General features: G+C 44.0%; 2 protein-coding genes and 1 long non-coding RNA gene across 9 annotated transcripts; 1 reads left to right on the top strand and 2 right to left on the bottom strand.

The window, feature by feature from the left end:
* Positions 1-5007, bottom strand: LOC120681864. 6 transcript variants are annotated; one of them, XM_039963527.1, is made up of 14 exons: positions 4574-5007; positions 4193-4269; positions 3562-3797; positions 3251-3469; positions 3022-3161; positions 2660-2920; positions 2348-2499; positions 1850-1914; positions 1689-1757; positions 1435-1608; positions 1232-1353; positions 792-1118; positions 461-666; positions 1-371 (listed from the first exon to the last, which is right to left on the bottom strand). In XM_039963527.1, exons 3-14 carry the CDS (start codon positions 3647-3649, stop codon positions 263-265), a joined length of 1932 nt encoding a protein of 643 aa, XP_039819461.1. In that variant the 5' UTR covers positions 3650-3797; positions 4193-4269; positions 4574-5007; the 3' UTR covers positions 1-262. The 6 variants fall into 6 exon arrangements, with proteins under 6 accessions (XP_039819461.1, XP_039819475.1, XP_039819452.1 ...); XM_039963549.1 differs by having other exon boundaries at positions 4-371; positions 3135-3161; positions 4574-5002; XM_039963541.1 differs by lacking the exon at positions 4193-4269 and having other exon boundaries at positions 3135-3161.
* A 413-nt stretch (positions 5008-5420) lies between these two features.
* Positions 5421-6985, top strand: LOC120696094. The gene is made up of 2 exons (XR_005684007.1): positions 5421-5544; positions 6166-6985. It is a non-coding gene; the product is annotated as an uncharacterized LOC120696094 (long non-coding RNA).
* A 4011-nt stretch (positions 6986-10996) lies between these two features.
* LOC120681897 lies at positions 10997-14403 on the bottom strand. 2 transcript variants are annotated; one of them, XM_039963568.1, is made up of 6 exons: positions 14136-14403; positions 13190-13682; positions 12227-12329; positions 11583-12112; positions 11375-11506; positions 10997-11261 (listed from the first exon to the last, which is right to left on the bottom strand). In XM_039963568.1, the coding sequence occupies exons 2-5, from the start codon at positions 13322-13324 to the stop codon at positions 11447-11449; spliced, it is 828 nt and encodes a 275-aa protein (XP_039819502.1). In that variant the 5' UTR covers positions 13325-13682; positions 14136-14403; the 3' UTR covers positions 10997-11261; positions 11375-11446. The 2 variants fall into 2 exon arrangements, with proteins under 2 accessions (XP_039819502.1, XP_039819493.1); XM_039963559.1 differs by having other exon boundaries at positions 11583-12329; positions 14136-14402.
* Positions 14404-21668: the final 7265 nt, after the last annotated feature.

Below are 21668 nucleotides of genomic sequence, written 5' to 3' on the forward strand. Positions count from 1 at the left end.
TTCTTCAAATTTTGTTAGGCATTCAAGAACTGGCGTCCAAATTTTTAGGTTTGCAAATAAACAAATCCTCCACTTCGAGTACAACGAACCCCTCATTGTGATGCGACGTGGACAGCAGAGCGTATTTAGTCAAACATTTGAGCAAACTTGTCAATAGCAACAGTCACATAAACAATCCCTAACTCAACAAACTTACATTATTTTTATGGTCAACAATAGAACTTCAGTTGATAATACTAGATAAACGGGCAGAGAGGTCCTGCTAATACTTCGAAGTCCCAACCTGCAGCTGTCTTCCCATAAACACCGGTATATCATCCGCATCCACATCAAGTTCACCATGATACCAATATGGGGGGGGCACCAACCACCTGTCATTCAATAATTTTTTTTTACAATGCAAGTTGGTTATGTAATTCCATGTTGAATTAAGTCAGTGGCAATAAAAAAGCGTCAGTACCTGTTTTTCTTTGTCGGCCAACCATCATCAAGAGGAACAATGTGGTGAGGCAGGCCATAACCAAAGTACTCTAGTAACACATCTGCTGCAGTAACAACTTCAACAATCTTGCTCTTTGGCAGGAAAGGAGTTACCCTTCTTCCATCATAGAAGTTCATGCCAACAAACCTCCCACCAAGATCAATAAGAGGGCCTCCAATCCCAGCCTAGCATAACAGAAAACAGAAGCCCAAAGTTAGAGAGCAAACGCATGATTAAAGAGGATAACAAAGAATCTGATGGAACTATAGCTACCATGTACAAAAACAGTAAGAGAAGTTGACCACATTACCTTATTGATTTCACAAGTGGACAACCTAAGTTCTTCACAGTTAAGTTTGCTGTCCTCGTTTGTAGGCTTCACTTCACCAATTGTGCCCATTAATAGTCCTTCACAAGCATCACGTCCTACAGCTATTACTTTTTGAGACGATTTCATATGTTCATTTGAAATTAATTGAAGATAAGCCTTCTCAGATGATGGATTTGTTTTGAAAATGTCTTCTGCGCAAGCGCGAAAGAATTGCTTTGCCACACTGATAATAGCAATATTATAGTTCAAATTATACACTTCCAGTTTCCCACTGCGACGCTGATTTGGTGGGAGAAACACCTCAATCTGCAAAGATAAAGTGAGTTCAGCTAGCCATCATATTATATATAATTACAAATATATATATTATAAATTATAAATAACTTAAAAGACCAAAAGAAATGCTTAGCAGTACGAACCTTCAAGTTATTATCAATGTCGCCTTCATCATCATTTCTAACCAAGCTGGCGGAAGTTAGGATGAAAGTGTGCCCACACAACTTTATAAGCAAGCCTGTGCATGCAAAAAACCTAATACCTTCTGCACATCATAAATTCAATCATTAGCTATGACCAAATACTAGCACAGAAAAGTAATGATCATAATAACTGTAAAAATCACCATTGAATGAAGCAAGGGAGACAACACGACGGGATATTTTGTCCAAAACATTTTTTGTAAGTCGCGACCAGACAAACCCTTTAGAAACACTGGGTATACAACCAGGGCTATACCCTTTCCAAGCATATGATTCACCAAAGCAACCTTCAAATGTATTAAGCAAATGCCCGTTCACTGGTTAATGAAACAAGCTCAGAAGTTAGCTCTATAAAGAACAACACAAAGATCAGCAATATCAAAAGCAAATGACTTACATTCGAGCACAAGTGGAGGTGGCAAGGGATAGCCAAGGGCTTTTAGCTGGTTAATCACACTCATAAATCCTGATGATGACAAATACTCAGATGTAGCATTCACATAATATTCTGTGCATAATGATCACTAGGTTGTAATGATGACTAACATTATGGAATACCTGAAGGGATTATCCTTGATACACCTTTAGGCAAGGAATAATTATGGAAATCGATTACTTTAGGACTGCAATAGAACACAGTAGAGTTTTTATGATAAATAACAAGAGGAAAAGCCAAACAGCAAAATGGTCATACCAACAAATCAACTGAATTGTTACTAAACGGATAAGGTAATGAAAGAAAACTTTAAAATCAGGCTTATAAAAATTTAACAAAAAAAAAGTGTCAATTGAGCAATTAAATGTCACAAATATAAGTTGCACTGTCCATATAGTCTGAACAAAATATATATGGTTCAAAATCAAGCACAAGCTATTCAGCAACAGGAAATGTAGCTCTAGCACAAAGAATCCACAGGCAGAGGTAGCAAGAAACAAATGACTTTCAATCCACAAATTACCAATTTAATACCTTATGGGGGCGTAGCGTAGAACAGGAGGGGATTTGAAACAAATGTAAAATACCTAGCATAAATACTGAAAGCGCATAAGACATACTTGAGTATCTGAAAATGCTCCAAGCGTTCTTTAAGTGATCCCAGTGGTAGGAAGGTGTATCTCTTGTCATCATGATTAAGATCAAGGTTCATCCCAAGAAGTCTTCCCTTACTTTCTACATTATTTTGTATAAGTGGCCCTCCAAGTACAGCCTAGAACAGAAGCAAAGTGGTAGGGTTTATAACAGAAATTTGTATTATAGCTTGGTGCATACAGCACATACCACAGCGATACCTTACCACCAACATCATAACACAATTATTGGTTTCAAGTTTTCCATCATGTGAAAATACAAACAAATCCACAGCATACCTTTGTTGTGTCTGAAGTAGAAGAAACCCACGTGTTGCTGCATTCTGTACATGGAACCCCATCCAAGGCCCACAAACTGTACGAACTGAATACACGTCCAACAGCTATCACATGATCATCAGAAGAGACAGGTACTGATTTATAATCCAGATCTAGAGGAACCACTTCTAGGCAGCCCAATGACGTGACTATAGCAATATCATCATCATATAGTCCCAAGAACCCAAGGGTGCTCGTACCATTTGGAAGGCACACTTCAACCTAGTGATAAAAGCATTACATCAGCAATTCAGCGCAAAATGGACACAATTAGCTTGAGTAAACAAAGCAAAATAGAGGGCACAATTATTAGCAGCACAAACCCTCAATTTGTCATCCCTATTTCTCTTGAGATTAAATTCTCTAACCAAACATGCTGAAGTCACAATTCTTGTTAAAATGAGTTGGGTAGCTGTATCAAATGGTAGAGGTATACCTGAGCATGCAAATAACATCTCATCTCCTGCACAAGATCACAATTTTAATAATTATTCATAAAGTAAACTAAAATATAAATTAGGAAAATTCATAAGGATATAGCAGCATAATCACCATCAAACAAAGCAAGCGAGACAACAGTGGAGGACACATATTGCATATGATTCGCATTGGCATCATAAAATGTCATCCCAGGTTGGACTAGATGGCCAAATGGTTTCTCTTCAAAAGGAGTCTTCGAAACAACTCGTTCAGGAAGCATGTCAAACTGTGCTGCCCGAGCAGCGCATCGTTTTTGCTCAGCATCAACCAGCCGCCTGTGATTCTCATCATCTAAGTAATGAACATGCTCCACCACAATTAGTGTTCTAATAAGAAATACGTGCAAGGAAAGGAAGAACCAACAACCAAAATCCGTAACTCACGTTTTAGCATTTGTTTTGCCAGTCTCATAATGCATTTCTCAGTATCACTCAAGAGTTTTGGTTTTATCGATGTCCCAGAGCCTTTCATGTCATCGCTCGAGCTTTTTGGGCCATCGCTACAACTTGAAGTCAGCAACGACTCAATCTTTTTCAAATTTCTGCTAATAGATCTCTGCTCCCTACTCAAGCCTCTAGTGCAATCAATCGCCCCCCTTTTTTTCAGGGTTTTTGCAGTCCTGAAGCAGAAAGTAAATGCAAACGTAAGTAGAGCAGCTCATTGTTGAAAGGTTTGATATAATGCCCCAGCATAAATAAGAAAACAGAAATGGAAAGTGCCTTGTTAGCTAACAGTATGCATTTTGATGTGGAATCAGCATAAAATTGATCTGACTCTGTGCATATAAATGTAAAAGGCTAGGATTTAACAACGTATAGTGAATCAGAAAGTGGTGAAAATATCAGCAGGCAGTTCTTACTTCCAAGCAGCTGGTTATAATCAGCACAGAGCGTACAACATAAAAGGTCGGAAAACAGCAAGAATCCAATTAAACCAAATATTTGCGGTAAAAAGATGGATAAATGAAGATAAATGAGCAAGCCCGAACAGAACTACACAACCTAACGGACTAACCTTTTATGACGGTGTTGTCTTGTCTACCATACATTTGTTTAAACAAAAGGGTAACAACAACGGTCGATAAAGAATTCCTAAACAACACACAGATGATGGTAAGAAACTGCCACATACATACATGATCAGAAAGAAGAGAAGTCGGAATGAAAGACACAAAAAGGCCCTGATTTGTCTATAGATGTTGGGTTAGGAGTTATTTGCAGATTGAAATAGAGCCACATCCAAAATAGGTTAAATAACTTAGATGCTATGATTAAAGAGGGGTACAATGGATAAATTCGGGCTGAACTTAACCTACTCCAGTTAGATGTATAGTAGAAACTCAAATCGAACTGCTCCGCGAGCGGTACCATTAACAGCAAGCGAGTAGGCACTTACATCGTGCAACTTGTCCCCACTGATTCCGCGCGCCGAGCAAGGTAGAGTGGCGCGGTTTAGATCGCGCAACTTGTGCCCACCGATTCCGCGCGCCGAACAAGGTAGAGTGGCGCGGTTTAGATCGCGCAACTTGTCCCCGCTGTTCCGCGAGCGGAGCAAGGGGCAGTGGCGCGGTTTGGATGAGAGAAGCACGACCGGGACGGGATGCACCGGTTATATCTGTGAAGAGTTCCGGCGAGATGAAGCAGGCGGATCGAGGATGCACCGGGGTTGATCTGGGTAGAGTTCCGGCGAGGTGAAGCAGGCGATCGGGGATGCACCCGGGGGTTGATCTGGGAAGAGTTCCGGCGAGATGAAGCTGGCGGGTGGGGATGGATTTGGGGATCGGGTTGAAGGGGAATCTCGGGCTTGGTGTGGCTGGGGATTAGTGGAAACCAACACGGTGGAGATGCTTTATTTATATATCAAAAGGTGGACGCGTGTCGGATCTGAGTTGGACTGTCTCTCGAGTTTTCTTTTTTGCCGATATACTCTAACTTATATACAGCGTGGAGGGGGAGTCCTGGGAGCACTCGGCAGCTGCCCGAGCGACATGTGTGCCGGAGAGGACGACCGACGCGGGCCATCGATTTGCCATTCGGTCCTTTCCCCGCAGGCACGCGCCGCACCACCACGCCCCCCTCCCCCCACCCCCTCCTCCGCCCCATCCCCTAGACCTAACCCTAGCGTGCCTCGCCGCCGCCCTCCGCTCCCGCTGCCGGTCGCCACCCTCTGCCCCTCGCCCTCCTCCCTCGCCGCCGGTCGCGGCCCTCGGTCATCGCACCCACATCTCGACCCCCGCCGTCGCCGGCCCTCCGACCCCACCGTCATCCGGGGTTCCAGCGGCTGCTGGAGGCCACCAGCGCGCTGGCCGGCTGGCGAATCGACCTGCACCGCCGGCGCTGCCGTAGCTCCCTTCCTTCTAGGGCACGGTGAGCTTCCCTGCCTTCTTCATTTCCGTTTGGTGCGTCCTCAGCCTCTTGCCTCACGCTTGGGATCTCTCAGATTCGCCGCTCACTCTTCTTTTCCTTCTGTGCCTTGTGCTGCTGTCCTGCTTCTTTCTGTCTCTGTGGTCACGCGTTTATCCCTCCGCGGTCCGGGTGCTTTCCGCCTGCCTTGCTTCTGAACCACGAATGATTGAATTGCTTCCGCAAGGTTTGGTCCCCGTCGATCCCATATCCTTTCGTCCCTGCCTTCCGCTGTTATTTCCAGCTCCTGCTCTAGATGTGCTTTAGTTGCAGAGACATGGATGGGTGCTGGCACCTTCCTCATGATTTTGCGCACCTTTTTCTTTGTCAGATTTGTCCAGACGGCCTGCTCAGGATTCCTTCCTCAATCTTCACACCAGCCTTGGACTGGACCAATTACTAATATTTTCTTTTTTTTTCTAGGCCTATATGAATTTTAAGGTAACCTGTATTTTTATTTTGGGAGGGATGATTGTCTTAAAAGGCCGTAGAGACTCAGATGTCATGTTCCCTTTTGATATACTATGGAGTTAATCCAGTCTGAAAACCTGAATCTTTGTCCATATTGCCTCTTTAATTTGACAGACTGCAGAGTTAATCCAGTCTGGAAAAGCTGAATCTTTGCCACTATAAAGAGGTAATGTATTGTAGTTGTTCACATCAGTGATTCAAATTTCTTATGGATGAGTCATATTCATAGTGGATCCTTTATGGAAGAGTATGGATTTGTTAAAATTTTCACCCTAGAGGTTTATTCTTTTACGTGAACTTATTATGTTGCTTTTTTCAGCACAAATTTGCCAACTAAAAATGACAGGTATGTTGGTTTGGACTGAAGCAAGTGATGTGCGGGAATCATTTGTGTTTGTCTTATAGAAAGTTTCAGTATTGCAGAAATCATGTGTGTGCTTAGGAACAGAACAGGGTGTCAGGTTATGCCCATCAATGATGTTTGCATTTCAAAAGTTTTGGTTAGTTCGATTGGTTCTCATGTGCTGACTTATATATTCTTGAGAAAACTAGGAAGGGGATAGAAGAGGAGAAATACGATGGAGCTCTCCTTTGGTGCAGATATGAAAGATTGTTCCTTCTTTTTCATGTGTTTCTCCCTTGCTAACTGATACCCGCGACCATGTGTCTATGGCTATGTATGGTTTCGGGTAGGAACGGAAGGCAAGAGAAGAAATAGCATGGAGCTCTTCTTTGGTGCAAATATGAAGATTTTCTTTTTTTTCTCCAGTGTTTCTCCCTTGCTGTCTGATAAATGCGACCATATATCTATCACTCAATATGTTTCCAGTTGTTGTGGGCGCAAGCTTGATGTAATAATATGGTTGTGGACTTAAAACAAGATGCTGTCATGTAGTATATCTGGTATTAGATAGTATGTTCTGCTTTTAACGTATCTTGGAATGACTAAACTACATGCTTGCATAAGCATTTGCTGGCTGAGCTGCATGCATATGCTGCGCAAAATGGCCTGATCCAAGCTAAATGTACAGTTGCTTATTTTCTAAGAATTGATCAGCAAGCAACATATTAAGCACATAATTGTCATCAGTGTTCACGCTTCAACATAGTATTGACCAGGCATTGGCCAAATGGGCCTTCATTTAGTGCATATGATAGTTTATCTAACCAGTTCTCTCTTTTCTACTTTTCTTATAAATATATTTTCTCTTTCCTTTTTTCTTCTAAACATATGGTAGTATCATGTAGGAAGTAAACAATCTAAATTAAATTCTTTCAGGCGCAAGGCAGAACCAACTCAAGCCAACTTCAATAGCCAAGCGATGGATTCCACCCTGTTCCTGCCTACCTGTTGGGCGCGGCGAAGCGCGCTATTCTTCCTAGTAAGTAACATCCACCAACAAATATTAAGAAATTAGGACATGTACAATGATCTAAACAGCTGACTTCTATAAATGTCTCGTATATATCACACAGACAATAAAATAGACAATTCATACAATAATTTATTTATTTATTATGCTGTCTGCAAATCATTTAATTGAAACATAGACCCATAAATCATGAGGATCAAGTATAAATTACATCTCTACGTGGTATTTTGTTGCTTGTGCTACGGAATATATGTTCTATGCTAGATTATATAGTAGGGTTGGTTTATATTTAATCTCATTCTCTTCATGCATGACTAAAGATTTTATTTGTAGCTTCTGTATTTTACAAGGACTATTCCATAAAATAGCAAGGGGGCTACATTGTAAAAATGCAGAAAATATCTTCTCGTCCTCATCCTCTCCGTGACTCCGTCCGTGAGCGGGCATCTTCGTCTCTTTCCGACCCGTCATCCACTCGACGCGGCAGGATTTAGAGATCGAGAGGGAAGGAGCCGGGAAATTGGTGAAGGGGCCTAGGGTTACGTCGATCTCCTCACTAATGTAAGTGGCTGACCGGTGGGTCTTGTGGGCAAAGTTTTCGCCGGATATTGGGCTGCGGGAGAAGGAAAAAAAGGCCCAATTTACATGTGCCGACGGGCAGTTCCATGAAAATATTAGCATATGCCGACTGATGGTTCAACGGAATACCTAATTTTCTATACTGACTAATATATAGTTGCTACAACTTGAAATATCGACTGATGATCCGACACAAAACTATACCGACTAACTGTTAGACGGTGATTTTCTACTTTTAGCAACTCACATGTGTGCGACGGTAATTTGAGACTATGGTATAGTGGATAGAGTCAATTGGAGCTTCCTTGAGGGAGTCTTGAGAACTAGAGGTTTTAATCTCAAATGGATAAGTTGGATCTGAAGCCTTACTAAAGGAGTTTCGGTCTGTGTGAGACTCAATGATGAGAATAGTCGATATTTTACTCCTGGCAAAGGTTTAAGGCAAGGCGACCCCTTGTCTCCCTTGCTATTTAACTTAGTAATTGATGTGTTCACCAAAATACTTATTAAAGCAGCTAGAGCAAATATGATCCAAGGATTGCTACTTACTGTTGAGGAGGGAGGCGTCATTAGCTTACAATATGCTGATGATACACTTCTCTTCCTGAAAAATGACCTTCAGCAAGCAAAAAAGTTCAAATGGCTGTTGTCTTGCTTTGAGTACCTTTCAGGCATGAAGATCAACTATAACAAAAGTGATCTAATAACTTTGAGTTTGGGGGAGGAAGATAATAACAACTATGCTAGGCTTTTCTGCGATAACATTGGCTCCTTTCCCATCAAATACCTCGGGTACCTCTCCACTTTACTAACCTGAAAAGGGAAGATATCCAACCTGTGGTGGACAAACTCATCAAAAGGGTGGCTGGCTGGAGGGGCAAACTTTTGTCCAGTGCTAGGAAGCTCACCCTTCTCAAATCTTGTCGGGCCAGTATCCCTATTTACCTACTGCCAGTGATTAAATTCCCCAAGTGGGGAATTTTCTTTGGAATGATAGTGAAGAGAAACACAAATACCATCTTTCAAATTGGCCAAGTGTGGCTCAGAAAAAGGAATATGGAGGTTGGGGGATACCTGACTTGAGTAATCTAAATCTTTGTCTCCTGGCTTCTTGGATCAACAGATATCACTTGAGTGATGCTGCGATCTGGAGGAAAATTGTCGACTCTAAATAACTGTAAGAGCCCTAACATATTTTGCTGTCGAGAGCTTAATGCCTCACCTTTCTGGAAGGGAGTTCTCTGGGCATGCAAGGAATCCCATATGGGCATTAGGTGGAAGGTTGGCGATGGCAAGACCATCAGGTTTTGGAAGGATGTCTAGATAGGGAACTGCTGCCTTGCCACCCAGTTTTGGGACCTCTACATCCTAGCTAATGATCTCCTTCTGGAGAAGAGTAGACCAAAGATTGGTTAGGATGTGGGAGGAGTTAATTTCTTTGGTAGAATTGGTCCGTTTTGAAAATGATTGTGATGCTATCATCTGGTCTTTTCGAGAGAACGGTCATTCCTCTGTACAGTCTATGTACAAAACTATTAGTTTTAGAGGTATCCAGCCGGTTTACACCCGCGCGGTTTGGCATATTAATGTCCCTCCAAGAATTCATATTTTCTTGTGGTTGATGGTAAATAATAAAACCTTAATGAGAACTAACTTGGCCAAAAGACAAAAGCTTGAGGACCTCAGGTGTCTTTACTATGCAGAATCTGAAACAGTTAATCATTTGTTTTTTTATTGTTGTGTGCCGACAACTATGTGGCGCCACCTCTCTGATATTTTTTATAAAGACCTGGGGGCTGACTTTGAATCAGTGGCTAGGTGGTGGATTAGTAACAATAAGAATGTTGTCCTTAACACTTGTTATGCTGCATTGATGTGGTGCACTTGGAAACTACGTAATGATCTTTGTTTTCAGGAGAAAAAGTGGAGAAGGAGAAGGACCTGCTGCTCAGACTGATCAAAACTTTGAAGAATTGGCAGGCTCTATGCAAGGCTGCAAACTTGCTGGAGCTAGATCAGGTGGTGGAGAGCCTCACAGCAAGACTGCATCAACCTCTAAGCTAACTTGGGATTGGGCAACGACTACAACTTCCTCAAGCTCCCAGATGGTGCCGAACTCAGATGTTGCAGTGTTTATTGGGCAGGTGGCTTTGGACGATGCCATGCTACATGAGGCGCCGAGAATTTTTTCTGATTTAGTAGTCTCTGTTGCGCATGCTCCTGTTTGATTTTAAGAGTTTTGCCGCTTAGCTTGCATTTTACCTGGAGTTTGTTTCTCCTTTTCGTGTTGTGTGAACTGCAAACCTGAACCTTGTGCTTTATTTCGGTGAAATAAAGCGGGAGTACTACTTTTCTCTAAAAAAATCAATAAACATGGAGATTTCATAAACATGTATGATCTGTGCAATATATTTTGTTGTGTATTGCTTCTTCCAAATACAATACATATAGACTACTGTTGTTGAATGCTATGGCATGTGAGGGATAGCAAGGAAAATACTTTCATCCCTTCTCTTCTAGGGGTAATATCATCTTTTTTACCTTGAGTTAACAGCCACATGCTGTGCTGTGACAGCAATGGCATATAATGGATTGTGTTAAATTTTCAATGGCATTGAAAGGTAATTTTTGATGGCTAATAAGAGATGAGCTAAATTTTTAATGGCATATAGAGAATTTACTCAAACAATATATGCAAACCTAGAATGCTGACTTGCTCTTCTGGTGTATGCCAGGAATACTCTGATCTCGTGGTGGATGCAATCCTTCATCCTAGTCTTTGGTTCTTGACTTCAGCAACATAAATGTGACAGCTTTCACAAAAAGCTAAAGCAGGAATAGGTCGCTTACTACCTACAAATCTGTATAAATACCTTATTTCAAGAGAATCACCCCAAATGGAAGAATAAATATCAAATACAATTTTTTTCCAATAATTACTTATTTTGATATTTCAAAAATTAGTGCTCCCTCAAATGAAGAAACTAGTACCATGAAAAAGGGTCTAGTAGCTAAAGATATATCATTGCCAATCTCAACATGGAAAATGAGTGCCGCAACTTTTCAACGGCTTACATGCACCAATATCAATAAATAAACATTAAGACAGCATGGGTTTGTGGTTCATAGTCATCCAAACACAACAAAAGGAACCAACAAGTCTTGTACTCATTAACTACATAGATTGACAACCAAGCATGATATCATCTTACACCCTCCAAAATATTCTTGATTCTTTCTAACCTTCATCTTAAATTCCTGAAAAACCGACATTCATAATTACCATGTGATAATGGTTCAAAAAAGAATTAACTTCACAGGACAAAAAGAAAGAAGACTTAAGTCTTTAGTTGTGACAAGTGACAACATACATCAAAGTGAAGACCGAACATTAACTCCAAAATCTTAAGTTTCCCTACAAGTTGCAAAATTCAGCGATGAAGTTAACATGTTTTCTTTGCTTCTGCCTCCAAGTATACCTTTGCTGCTCCCTTCAGTACATCCTGCACGTAGCAATGTTTATATGTTAGAACAAATTAAAGAGCTATATATTAAAAAAACACAAACTACTTTACTTGCCTTCCAATTATCACGCCCACACATTTTTTTTATCAATGTGATTATGGATTTTCTGTGCAGCCCAACTTTCACATCATGGCACATTCCATGTGAATATATTAAACCAATAAATTCATTACTCAAAGAAAACACAGGTGCTGAGCGCACAGTATCTGATGTTAGTCTTCTCCTTTCCCCGTCAATATTTGTTAATGTGACCATACGATCATGAACATCACACGAAAGTTCAAAGTACATCTCACTCCAACTTTCCTTTCCATTTTTAAGATTCACGGCATCACAAATGGGTGTTATCACTTCCCCCTTGTAAATCCCAAGACGCCCTATCAATGCCTTAATTGGAGCTGTTTTTGATGCTGAATTCAACTTTGTACCAGCCATCGCTCCAATAGTGAAAACCAATTCACGATTTGGGAGGCCATCTCTGAAATTTACAGCTGCATATTCTTTATTAGTTCTGGCAATGAGTATTATAAACTTGTGATCCTCATCATAGAAGACCTCTCTAGCTTCAAACTTGGCAGTCCCTTCTTCAAAAATGACATGATATTTGAATGTGACTTTTTTAACATTAGATGGATTATATGGCAAAGAACTGAATATCATGGAGTAAGATTTCTCAGAGATAAGGATGAATCCAGTACTGTATTTTGTAGTGTAATCGCCAGGCAAAAGATCAGAGCGCTCCATTACTACTGTCACAACAGACAACTTCATGCATTCAGGATTAGCCCTGTCACCTCCAATCTAAATATAAAATGTATACATCAGATATTGAAAAGATATCATATTGAAAAGATATCATAAAGATACTAATCAAATGCAGGCTGTTATATCAAACAGAAATGTGTCAATGATAATTGATAGTGTGTGCATAAATTTAGCTGTTGATGTAGTTCAAACCAGGGTTCTTTTTACCGACAGGACACCCCAAACCGCCGGCCACCGGTTCCGGTTTACTGGACCGGTTTGACCGGTTACCGGTAGAAACCGGTCAAATTCAAATTTGAATTAAAAAAACTCAGTTCAACCGGTTCGTACCGGTATACCGACCGGTTAGACCGGTTTACCGGTCGGTTTGACCGGTTTACCGGCCGGTTTGAATTCAAATCCAAATTTAAAATCGCATGTGTAACCGGTATACCGGCCGGTTAGACCGGTTTACCGGCCGGTTTGACCGGTTTACCAAGTGGGCCTTAATGGGCCGTCTCATTTTTTTATTTTTCTTTTTTGTTTTAACTTTAAATGCCCGAAAAGTATGTTAAACGAACGAATTTTTGAGAAAATTTGACACCATTAAATTCATCGCACCTTGAAGTATTTTTAGGAATTTTTCATTTTTTTGAATTCAAATTTGAATTTTGAATTTTGGCCGGTTGGGTACCGGCCGGAACCGGAACCGGTCCGGACCGGTTTGACCAGTAACCGGTCAAACCGGACCGGTTCCCACCGGTTAGGTGAACCCTGGTTCAAACTAGTTCGCTGTGATGCCTGTGCCTAATTGCAGAAAGTGGAATGAATCTCACAGATATAAGATTTAAACTCTAAATAAAGGTATCCAAATAATGAAAGGGAACATGAAATGATGAAAATACAACAGAACTCACCGTGGAAGGACTAGCTACTGCCGAATCCACCCTTGATTTTTCAGCAGGATGCCTAGCCAAGTCTTCCTGTTTGTTCACTACAGTAGAAGCAGCTGGTGCTGGTGCTGGTGCTGTCACCTGAACTGGCTCCACCATACTAACTGGTTCTGCCAAATCCAAGGACCAACTGCCAACGACAAGACAACTGCCACTAGGAATCAACTAACACGTTTAGTCACAAGGAAAATGCTCGAATGCCGAAACAACCAGCTGAAATGTCAAATGCTCATATACCATGACTGCCAACTGCCAGAAACTGAGCAACCAAATCACCGCCAAAAACACAATTACATTCACAATGGCATACCCATGCCCAAACAAGCAACCAGCTGACAAGCTCAAATATGCAATAAATATTAACAGCCAATTCCTCCTCCTGCGATTGATACCCAAGCTGCAATAATATTTCAAACAAACATACTCGATTTCTGACAAATCAAGTCTCTGCTGCTCACTGCAAAAATAAGAACAGATCGCGAATTAGCTAGGTTTTGAGAACAAAATAGCTAAAAGAGAACAGAATAGCATGAAAGGAGGAAAAGGAAGAGAATTGCGCATCTATTAATGAACCTTGCTGGAGATAGCCACTTAAAACAATCGCTGGACGATGGAGAAGAACACAGCAAAGGGGAGCCGGGCTTGCGAGTAGTGAAAGGGAGAGGACTCTGGCTCTTGGACGGCTATTTTGCAGGAAAAAAGAAAGGGCGTAGGCCCCGAAATGGAAAGAACAGCGGCGGCGGAGGAACAACGTTTCAATTCGATTGGATGCGCGCAGGGCAGAGAACAGCGAGCCGGCGGAGGAGGACATCAGCGGAGACGAGAGGAGTCTCCCGTGGCGCCAGGTCGGCGACGTGGCGACGTAGTGACTAGAAGGATGGAGAGTAATGAAGATTGGAGAGGTACTCACCTTGGCTGGTCGGCTCGATCTGCACAGAGTGACGAGTGGGCGGAGGCCGGAGTGGGAGACGAGGACCCCGAAGCAAGGCCGGAGGCGCAGATGCGGCCGTGCAGGGTCGAAACGCTTCCCCGGAGCGCCCGTCGCTGATGGGGAACGGGTTGGGGGAGGAGCCACTAACTCGATTTGGAGACCTCCAAGCGCCGGCAACCTTCACGGAGGGCGGAGACGGTGTGCGGCGGCTGGCCTCCAAACCCAGACCAGGATAGTTAAACGTTTTGCCATTATAACCGACAGTTATTTGGATGGGTACCATTACGACTTTGGCTTTTTGTCATTACAATTTTTAAATTTTTTTAAAAAATAACATTACTATTCATCTATTCTGAGTTTTACCATTACAATTCTTCCTCCATTTAAAACAAGGTACATTATACGTCTGGAGAAACAATGGACCTAGCTGCAGTGTATATATGGCCATCATATTTTTTTATAGACATAACTACCTCTTCCACCTTTCTCTCCCTATATTGCGACATGTGGACCTCACTAGTCATCTTCTTCCTCCTTCCTTCCTCATCTTCTCCATGACAGCTGTAACACCCCGGTGTTAATTTTGACGCTAATTAAGTGTTTAGTCGCTAATCAGGGATAATCAAGGTCATTAGCACTAATCATGTTGCACAGTGGCGTTTTTCTCCATGATCCGTGCTTCGAATCAACTTTCGCCCAAAAGCAAAGTTGTAGATCTTTTCTTCCTCTACAACTTTTATTTTGGCCAAATTTCAAGTTTCTATACGGAAATTGGAGTTTCAATTGGTCAAAGTTAGGTCAAAAATTAGTCGAAACGATCACTGTGCTGCGCTGTTCGTTACTGTGCTTGCCGCGACCGACCGCCGGCGACTCCACGCGTCGCGCGCGCCGGCGATCCTCGCTCTCCGCGTTGCGTGCCTTATCCGCTTCTAGTGCCATCCCTATCCAGTTCTACCCCCTTCGTCCTCGCCAAGCCGAGCCGAGCACGAGCGGAGCTCGTCGCCGTTCGCCGCTCCGACCACCCCTTTGCCGCTCCGCTCGATTCCTCGCGTCCCGACCTCCCCAGCCTTGCCCTGAACCTTCCCCACCTCTCCTCGAGCTCAGCCGTGCCGTTTTCCCGGTCGAATCGAGCGTTTCCGCCGCGGCCGCCATTGCCGTTCTTCCCGAGCTCCGCCCCTCTCCGTTGAGCCCACTCCTCCGGCCGTCCTCCGGTCGATTCGACCCTTCGGTGAGCTCCCCGCAAGCCCTCCATCTCCCTGACCCTTTTTCCTTTGAGGTTGTGCGCCACCGTTGCCGGGAACCCGCCCCGCCGCCGTGCGCCGCCGCTTACCGCCGCTTGCTCGTCGCCCGCCGCCCTGGAGCATGCGCTCGAGCTGCCGCTGCGCGCACGGGGGCCGCCTACCCTTGCTGGACCCATTCCCGCCCTTACCAGCCGCTGCCCCGCTCCACGTCGCCGGGGAACGCGCCGCCGCCGCCTCCGCCCTGGGTGCGCCGCCGCCAGGCCATGCGCGCGCCTCTGCGCCGCCCCAAGCGCGCGCCCCTGCTCCCCAGCCGCCCTAGCCGCGATCCGGCCGGGCCGTGCCGCCGGCCGGCCACCGCGGGCAGGAGCCACCGCCGCGCCGCCGCTAGCCCACCTGGCCGCGCGCCGGCCCTGGCCCCGGCGGACCGAGCAGGTGAAGCAGGGGAGGCGGGGGAAAACTGGGAGCTGGGCTCCCACTTACATGTGGGGCCCAGCTGTCAGGCCCCCCCTAATGTTTTCTTTTTTTTGGTTATTTTGACTGAAATCTTCCAAAAATCGTAGAAAATTCTGGAAAAATCCTAAAAATGCAAACCAAATTTTGTTGGGTTTCTTAGGTCAAGATCTTTAGAAGAAAAATATTTGTGCAGGTGAAATGTCACTTTTGCCCCTGCTAAATTTAGGGTTTGCGTTTAAGCTAGATTATTTTGTATCTGTTGTTTTGTTTGTCTAAAAATCATGAAATTTATGCAGTGGCCTAACCTTTGTATGTGTAATCCTCTATAAAAATTTCAGGTGTGGGTGCTGTGCACTTTTGTGTAAGTTTAATTGTGTTTAGTTTAACTGGCTAGGGTTAAAGTAAATGCTTTCCATCGTCGGTAAATGTTGGAGATTGTATGTGGCATGCTTTACCAAAATCATTGTTTTTCTGATAATTCTTGTGGCTTGATCATACCTGCAGGTTAGTCTTACTTTTAATTTGTTCCTAGTTAGGCTCTTTTCTTTTATAGTTGTTGTTTTTAATTCTTTCATGCATGCATATGTTTTGCAACCAAACAAATCCCTAGTTAAGTTGATCCATGTTGTTCTAGGGTGGTATTTAAATCTTTCGAAGCGAGTTTAGTAACTTTTGCTTGATAGGAAACACTTCGGGCTAAAAGACATTTGAACCAGGAACCCGTCTCAGCGCTGAACCATCCCTTTTGAACCATAGTAGAGCTGTTGTTCTCCCTTTTATCCATGCATTCTTGTATGTTTACTGCATTGCCTTTCATCATGTCTTGAGTCTCACGCATGGCATATTTTACTTGTATAGACGCGGAAACCGAAGTCGCCTACGAGCTGATTGCCGAGCAGGTCAAGAAGCCTTCCGCAGGAGAACCGCAACCAGGGGAAGTCGTTGATCAAGCTCCCGAAGAAGCCACTAACCCTGCTGACTTGCAAGGCAAGCCCCGGAGCATAACCCCTACTTTAAAGCTTATGCAATGTATTGTTTAAGTACTTGTGCATTAAGTTCTAGGAGTTACTTGGAACCTTGAATGCATTATCTTTAGGATACCCGGTCTTTTACTAGCATGATAGGTCGGTAGCACTGCCATGCTTAAGTAGGATACGGTAGAAGACGGGTGATTTCCTGTCACCCGCGAGATATAGGATTGATACTTCAGTAAGAAAGTAAGAATTAATGCTGAGAATGGAAATGGAGACCGGGCGGAGGTAAAGATTGGACATGATTGTTGAGTAAAGAAAGTTGAGTCTCCGCCTGTGTCGATTGAGGACCGTTCCGTTGTTGGCCCTTTGACTGAGGATTGAACAGTACTAACCACATGCCGGAAGTAGGAGGTAGTCGAAACCGGTAAGCTAATTACCTGATTTGCAACGATACTTTGAATCGCGACCTGCTACTCTGGGAGTGGGATGATGGCGGGTGTTGGAGTGTATGTCACATCCTAGTTCTCTGGGAGTTCGCTGTGAGGGACCCTTCACCCGGGTTTTGGCAGGCGTGATTCAGACGTCGGGGTAATGATGGGAACGGTTGACATATGTGGTCCGGCGTGGCTGCACGTGTCGTGTGAGTTAGGTCCACCTTGCAAGGTTAAATCGGATCGATTCGCCGTGACTCGCGGATATGAGAGCCTTGGTCAATGCGTCGCATCGTAGTAAGGATTGAAAGGTAGAAAGAGAAAAGATGAATTATGTTGATGTTCTTGAAAAGATAATATGATTACCATGTGTGCTTTAGAGAATTAGGCAAACCTAGTTTCTAGCTATCAACACAATTGGAGCTAAAATATTGAAAGTAAGGATCCAATGTTCGTAGCTTTTCAGCAAAATAACCCAGAGCCAAAGAGCTAGGCATGTCTAGGTAATGGGCTAAGTATACCCATAGACGGGTAAGCCTTGCTGAGTATTAGAGTACTCAGGGTTTGGTTGTAACCCTTCTGAGCAGGTTGTATTCCGGAAGACTTCGAGGAAATTAGTGCGTCCTGGAGTGGTCAGCCTCTTCCTCCAGGTTGGACGGTCGAGTGGGTTCCGTCTTCTCCGTGAAGTGAAGGCATGTGTGCCTCACATCAGTGGGCAAGATGTGAAGTTCGTCTTTTGGTCATCGACGTTTTATACCGTGTGGTATTTTGAAGCTTGTTTCAAACTGTTTGTATTTTCCACTGCGTTTGAACTCTGTATTCGAAATGTAACCTTGGCTTGTAAAACTTTACTGTAAATTAATTTTTGAAGACTTTTGTTTAACTCTGGTTGTAAGTTAAGTTTGAAAACTTTGGTTGCTTGTAATCACCTGTGCTCGTCTTTTGGCGAGAGTTCCTGTGCAATCGATCCTGGTTAAAGCAGGCAGTCTGGGTGTACTGGTGAAGTGCAGTAGCGGAGGTTTAAGTTAAAAGGTTAATTAGTGCACTTGATCGGTATTATTTGGACTGTTATGTGACAACAGCTTCCTCAAATCCCCTAGCGACGGCCATGGTGGGGTCGACCTCCTGCACGGCCATGGCTTCGGCGGCGGAGGCGCTGACCTCGCCGGAGACCACCGTGCACTGATAGGCCTCGCACGCGCATGCGAGCCTCGTCTAGCTAGTATTCTTTACCTGGACTTACTTCTGTTAGAGTTTTGCATATTGCTTGAGGCATAATGTCATGGTTAATAATAAATACAATGTCTTTGCCGCTGTCGTCCTTTGGGACAAAATAAATAACGATTGTAGCGAAAATGGCCTCTCATGCCATATTTCAATATAATGTTTTGGCGATTGATGACACACACAACACTTCGACTAATGTGTTTGCTTATATGATATCCTCAGGCTTTTAGGTTCAAGTGATGACAAAGAGAAGATAGGCGAAGCTAGGCCCGAAGGGCCGCCCCAAAAGAAACCAAGTCAAAACAATCAAGACAGAGATATTTTAGTATCACCGGATGAACCGACGCTAAGAAAATCATATACGTCGGTGCATTGACTTGGAGCATGTCTGGAGTTTTGGTTTCACCGGTTGAACCGACGCTAGAAAAGTTGACTACGTCGGTGCAATGGACCCAGCAGCTGAGGCAAAGTCTATACACCGGATGAACCGACGCTGGATCTTGGTGAACGTCGGTGCAGTTGTCCAGAGAGTTGTTTTTCAGATATCACAGGACAACTACACTCACCGGTTAAACCGACATAGCATCGGTTGATTACATCGGTTGATTGCCCGTACACGTAACGGCTAGTTTTTGAGGCGGGCAGTTTAGTATCACCGGTTGAACCGACAATAGGCTTTTGGGGTACGTCGGATTAACCGGCGTTAAGCACTTTTCTGGCACCTTTGCTCCAACGGCTATATTTGCTTGTGCTGCCTATATATACCCCCAAGGCCGGGTCATTTGAGGTTGCTGGAGACCAAGGAAGTATACAAGTGTTGAAGAACACCTCCAACCACCATAGAGCTTTATTGTACATCATATAGGCTTGAGCACACTTGTGAGAGTGCTTAGAGCTTGATTAGGGATTAGTTCTTGCGAGAGCTCCCTTGAGAGAAGTCTTGCTGCGGCAAGCAATCATTGTATTCGTCGTGTGACCCTCCGACTTGGTGTGGAGTGGCAACGACACTTTGTACGGGGGAAAAGGAGACCCCCTCCTTGGTGGAGAAGCTCCGTAGTGGATTTCGGCCAGGTGACCGAGAGAGACGGTGGCGGTGCACGAGACTCGGTGTCTTGTCGGCACTTGCCTTTGCTTGCCGGCATCGCCTTGGTGGCGTAGTGCAAGACGGTGATCGGAAGAGCCTCGGTGTCCCGTGGACGTAGGCGTTTGTGCCGAACCACGTTACATGACCGTGTCTACTCGGGAGTTTGCATCCCTCTTGCACTTACCTCTTTACTTACCGTATTACATTTTCCGCATTTACTCTACCTTGCGTGCCTTTACTTTCCTAGTTAGTTTGGTTAGGATTGGCTATAGGTTGCAAGTATTTTGGGGTAAGTAGAGAGTAGCATAGATAAACCTTAGTCATAACTAGCATGTGCAGGACGTGTTAGGTTTATCTTATGCATGTAGTTTGAGCCCTAGGTTAAAAAGCGATTAGCGACCCTATTCACCCCCTCCTCCTCTAGGGTCGGACACCCCGGTGATCCTTACAACGATCCCCTTACTCTTCGGGTGAAATGCTATAACGATATATCCGTGCGCTTGCGGATCCATCTGTAAATCGTATTGATTATACCACGAGAGTGGCACCCCTTGGGTACAGTTGCTAGGATGGGTTGGCGCCCTCATTTCTAGTGATTGCTCTAAGGACCGCCAACAGGCAATTCTGAGGTTGTTACCGAGGTCATCACAAACCCGGTATCGACTTAAGAAATGTCAACAGCTATCAGCAGTCTGTACCCACCGTTCTACTCGAAGGAGTCCAAGGGAGTTCTCCAGTACAAGAGGCCCCGCAGTTCCAAGTAGTTGAGTCCTGACTCATCAGAATAAAGTAGAGTTGTAAGATAAATTAAGGTGCCGAAGTCCCATTCCGGCAAGAGTCTAGAGTTGAACCGAGCGTCCGATGACCCATTCCGGTGTAAGTCTCCGTGAGTTGAAGTTAAGAGCCGATGTCCCATGACGGCTGAGATCGTCTGAGTAGTCCCTAGTTGAGTAAAGTCAGTCAGAGTTGACAAGCTGTTACGCTAAGAGTCACCCCTTTTGTAAGCTTTCACGATGTAATCTTAGTTCGGTAGATGTGTTATCTGTAAGGTTTGATGTAACCTCGAGATGACATGAGTGTAAGACTTGTAATAATGATTGAATGCTTGAATCTTATGCTGATTTAATAGTTCTTTATTTGCATCTTCTTATTGAGTGAACTTGTAATGATTGTCTTGTTAAAATTGTCTCCTTGTGGTGAGGGACGTTATAAATTAGTTAACCACCCCTACGCGATGCAGAACGCTATGGAAAATCAAGATCTCGCTCCGCACTCCGAGGAGTCTAAAGGAAGCTGCTCCAACAAGAAGGTCAAGATAGGTGTTGACGCTCACTAACGACCATTTCCAGGCGTCAACTTGATCAGAAAATCATGAGAGTTTGCATTTCTTACACGCATCTTTATCCAAAAGACCCAAAACCACACTTCACCTTCTAGAAAATGCAAGTTGTATTTTTGAACTAATATCCAGGTTGCAAGCACACTTTGGCCCGACATAAAATCACAGAAATTATCAGAGCACCGATTCAGGCTCAAATGGATCAAGTGTAGCCCAAGAACCCAGTTCAGACCACTCAAGACCGGCCAAGACCAACGGAGTTAGGACAAGGTGGCCCAGGACAGCCTGCTGGACGAAGCTGGGGTTGGTTGGAGCCTCGGGCAGGCCGACCGACCTACCTGGTCGGCCGACCTGGCCCGTGGGCTCCACCGCCTCATCCAAGCCACGTGTCGCCTCGTCATAGGTCCCCTAGGTCAGTTCTGCAGGTTTCACCCCGTGGCTCCCTGCTATAAATACAAGGGGTAGAGAATAGGACACACACACCTCACCTCACTCACCTCTTGCATAGTCTTTAGGCTTAGTGGAGTTTAGGAGGAGTCATGGAGTCTTCGAGTCATCGTAGTTGCTCGAGAGTTCTGGTATGGGTTCATCTCTAGCTCTCTCTTGTAATATTTGGTTGTTTGTAATAGAATTAGACTATGGTTACCGATATATGCTCGCAGTATGTTCTGAGTTATCGGATATATGCATCTTGATATGGTTGCGTTATTGTTTAATACTTGCATTGCATGATCGCCCTGTGTTTGCGATGGTTAACATATCG

The sequence above is a fragment of the Panicum virgatum genome, chromosome 2K, assembly GCF_016808335.1.
Source record: "Panicum virgatum strain AP13 chromosome 2K, P.virgatum_v5, whole genome shotgun sequence".
Taxonomy (NCBI): domain Eukaryota; kingdom Viridiplantae; phylum Streptophyta; class Magnoliopsida; order Poales; family Poaceae; genus Panicum; species Panicum virgatum.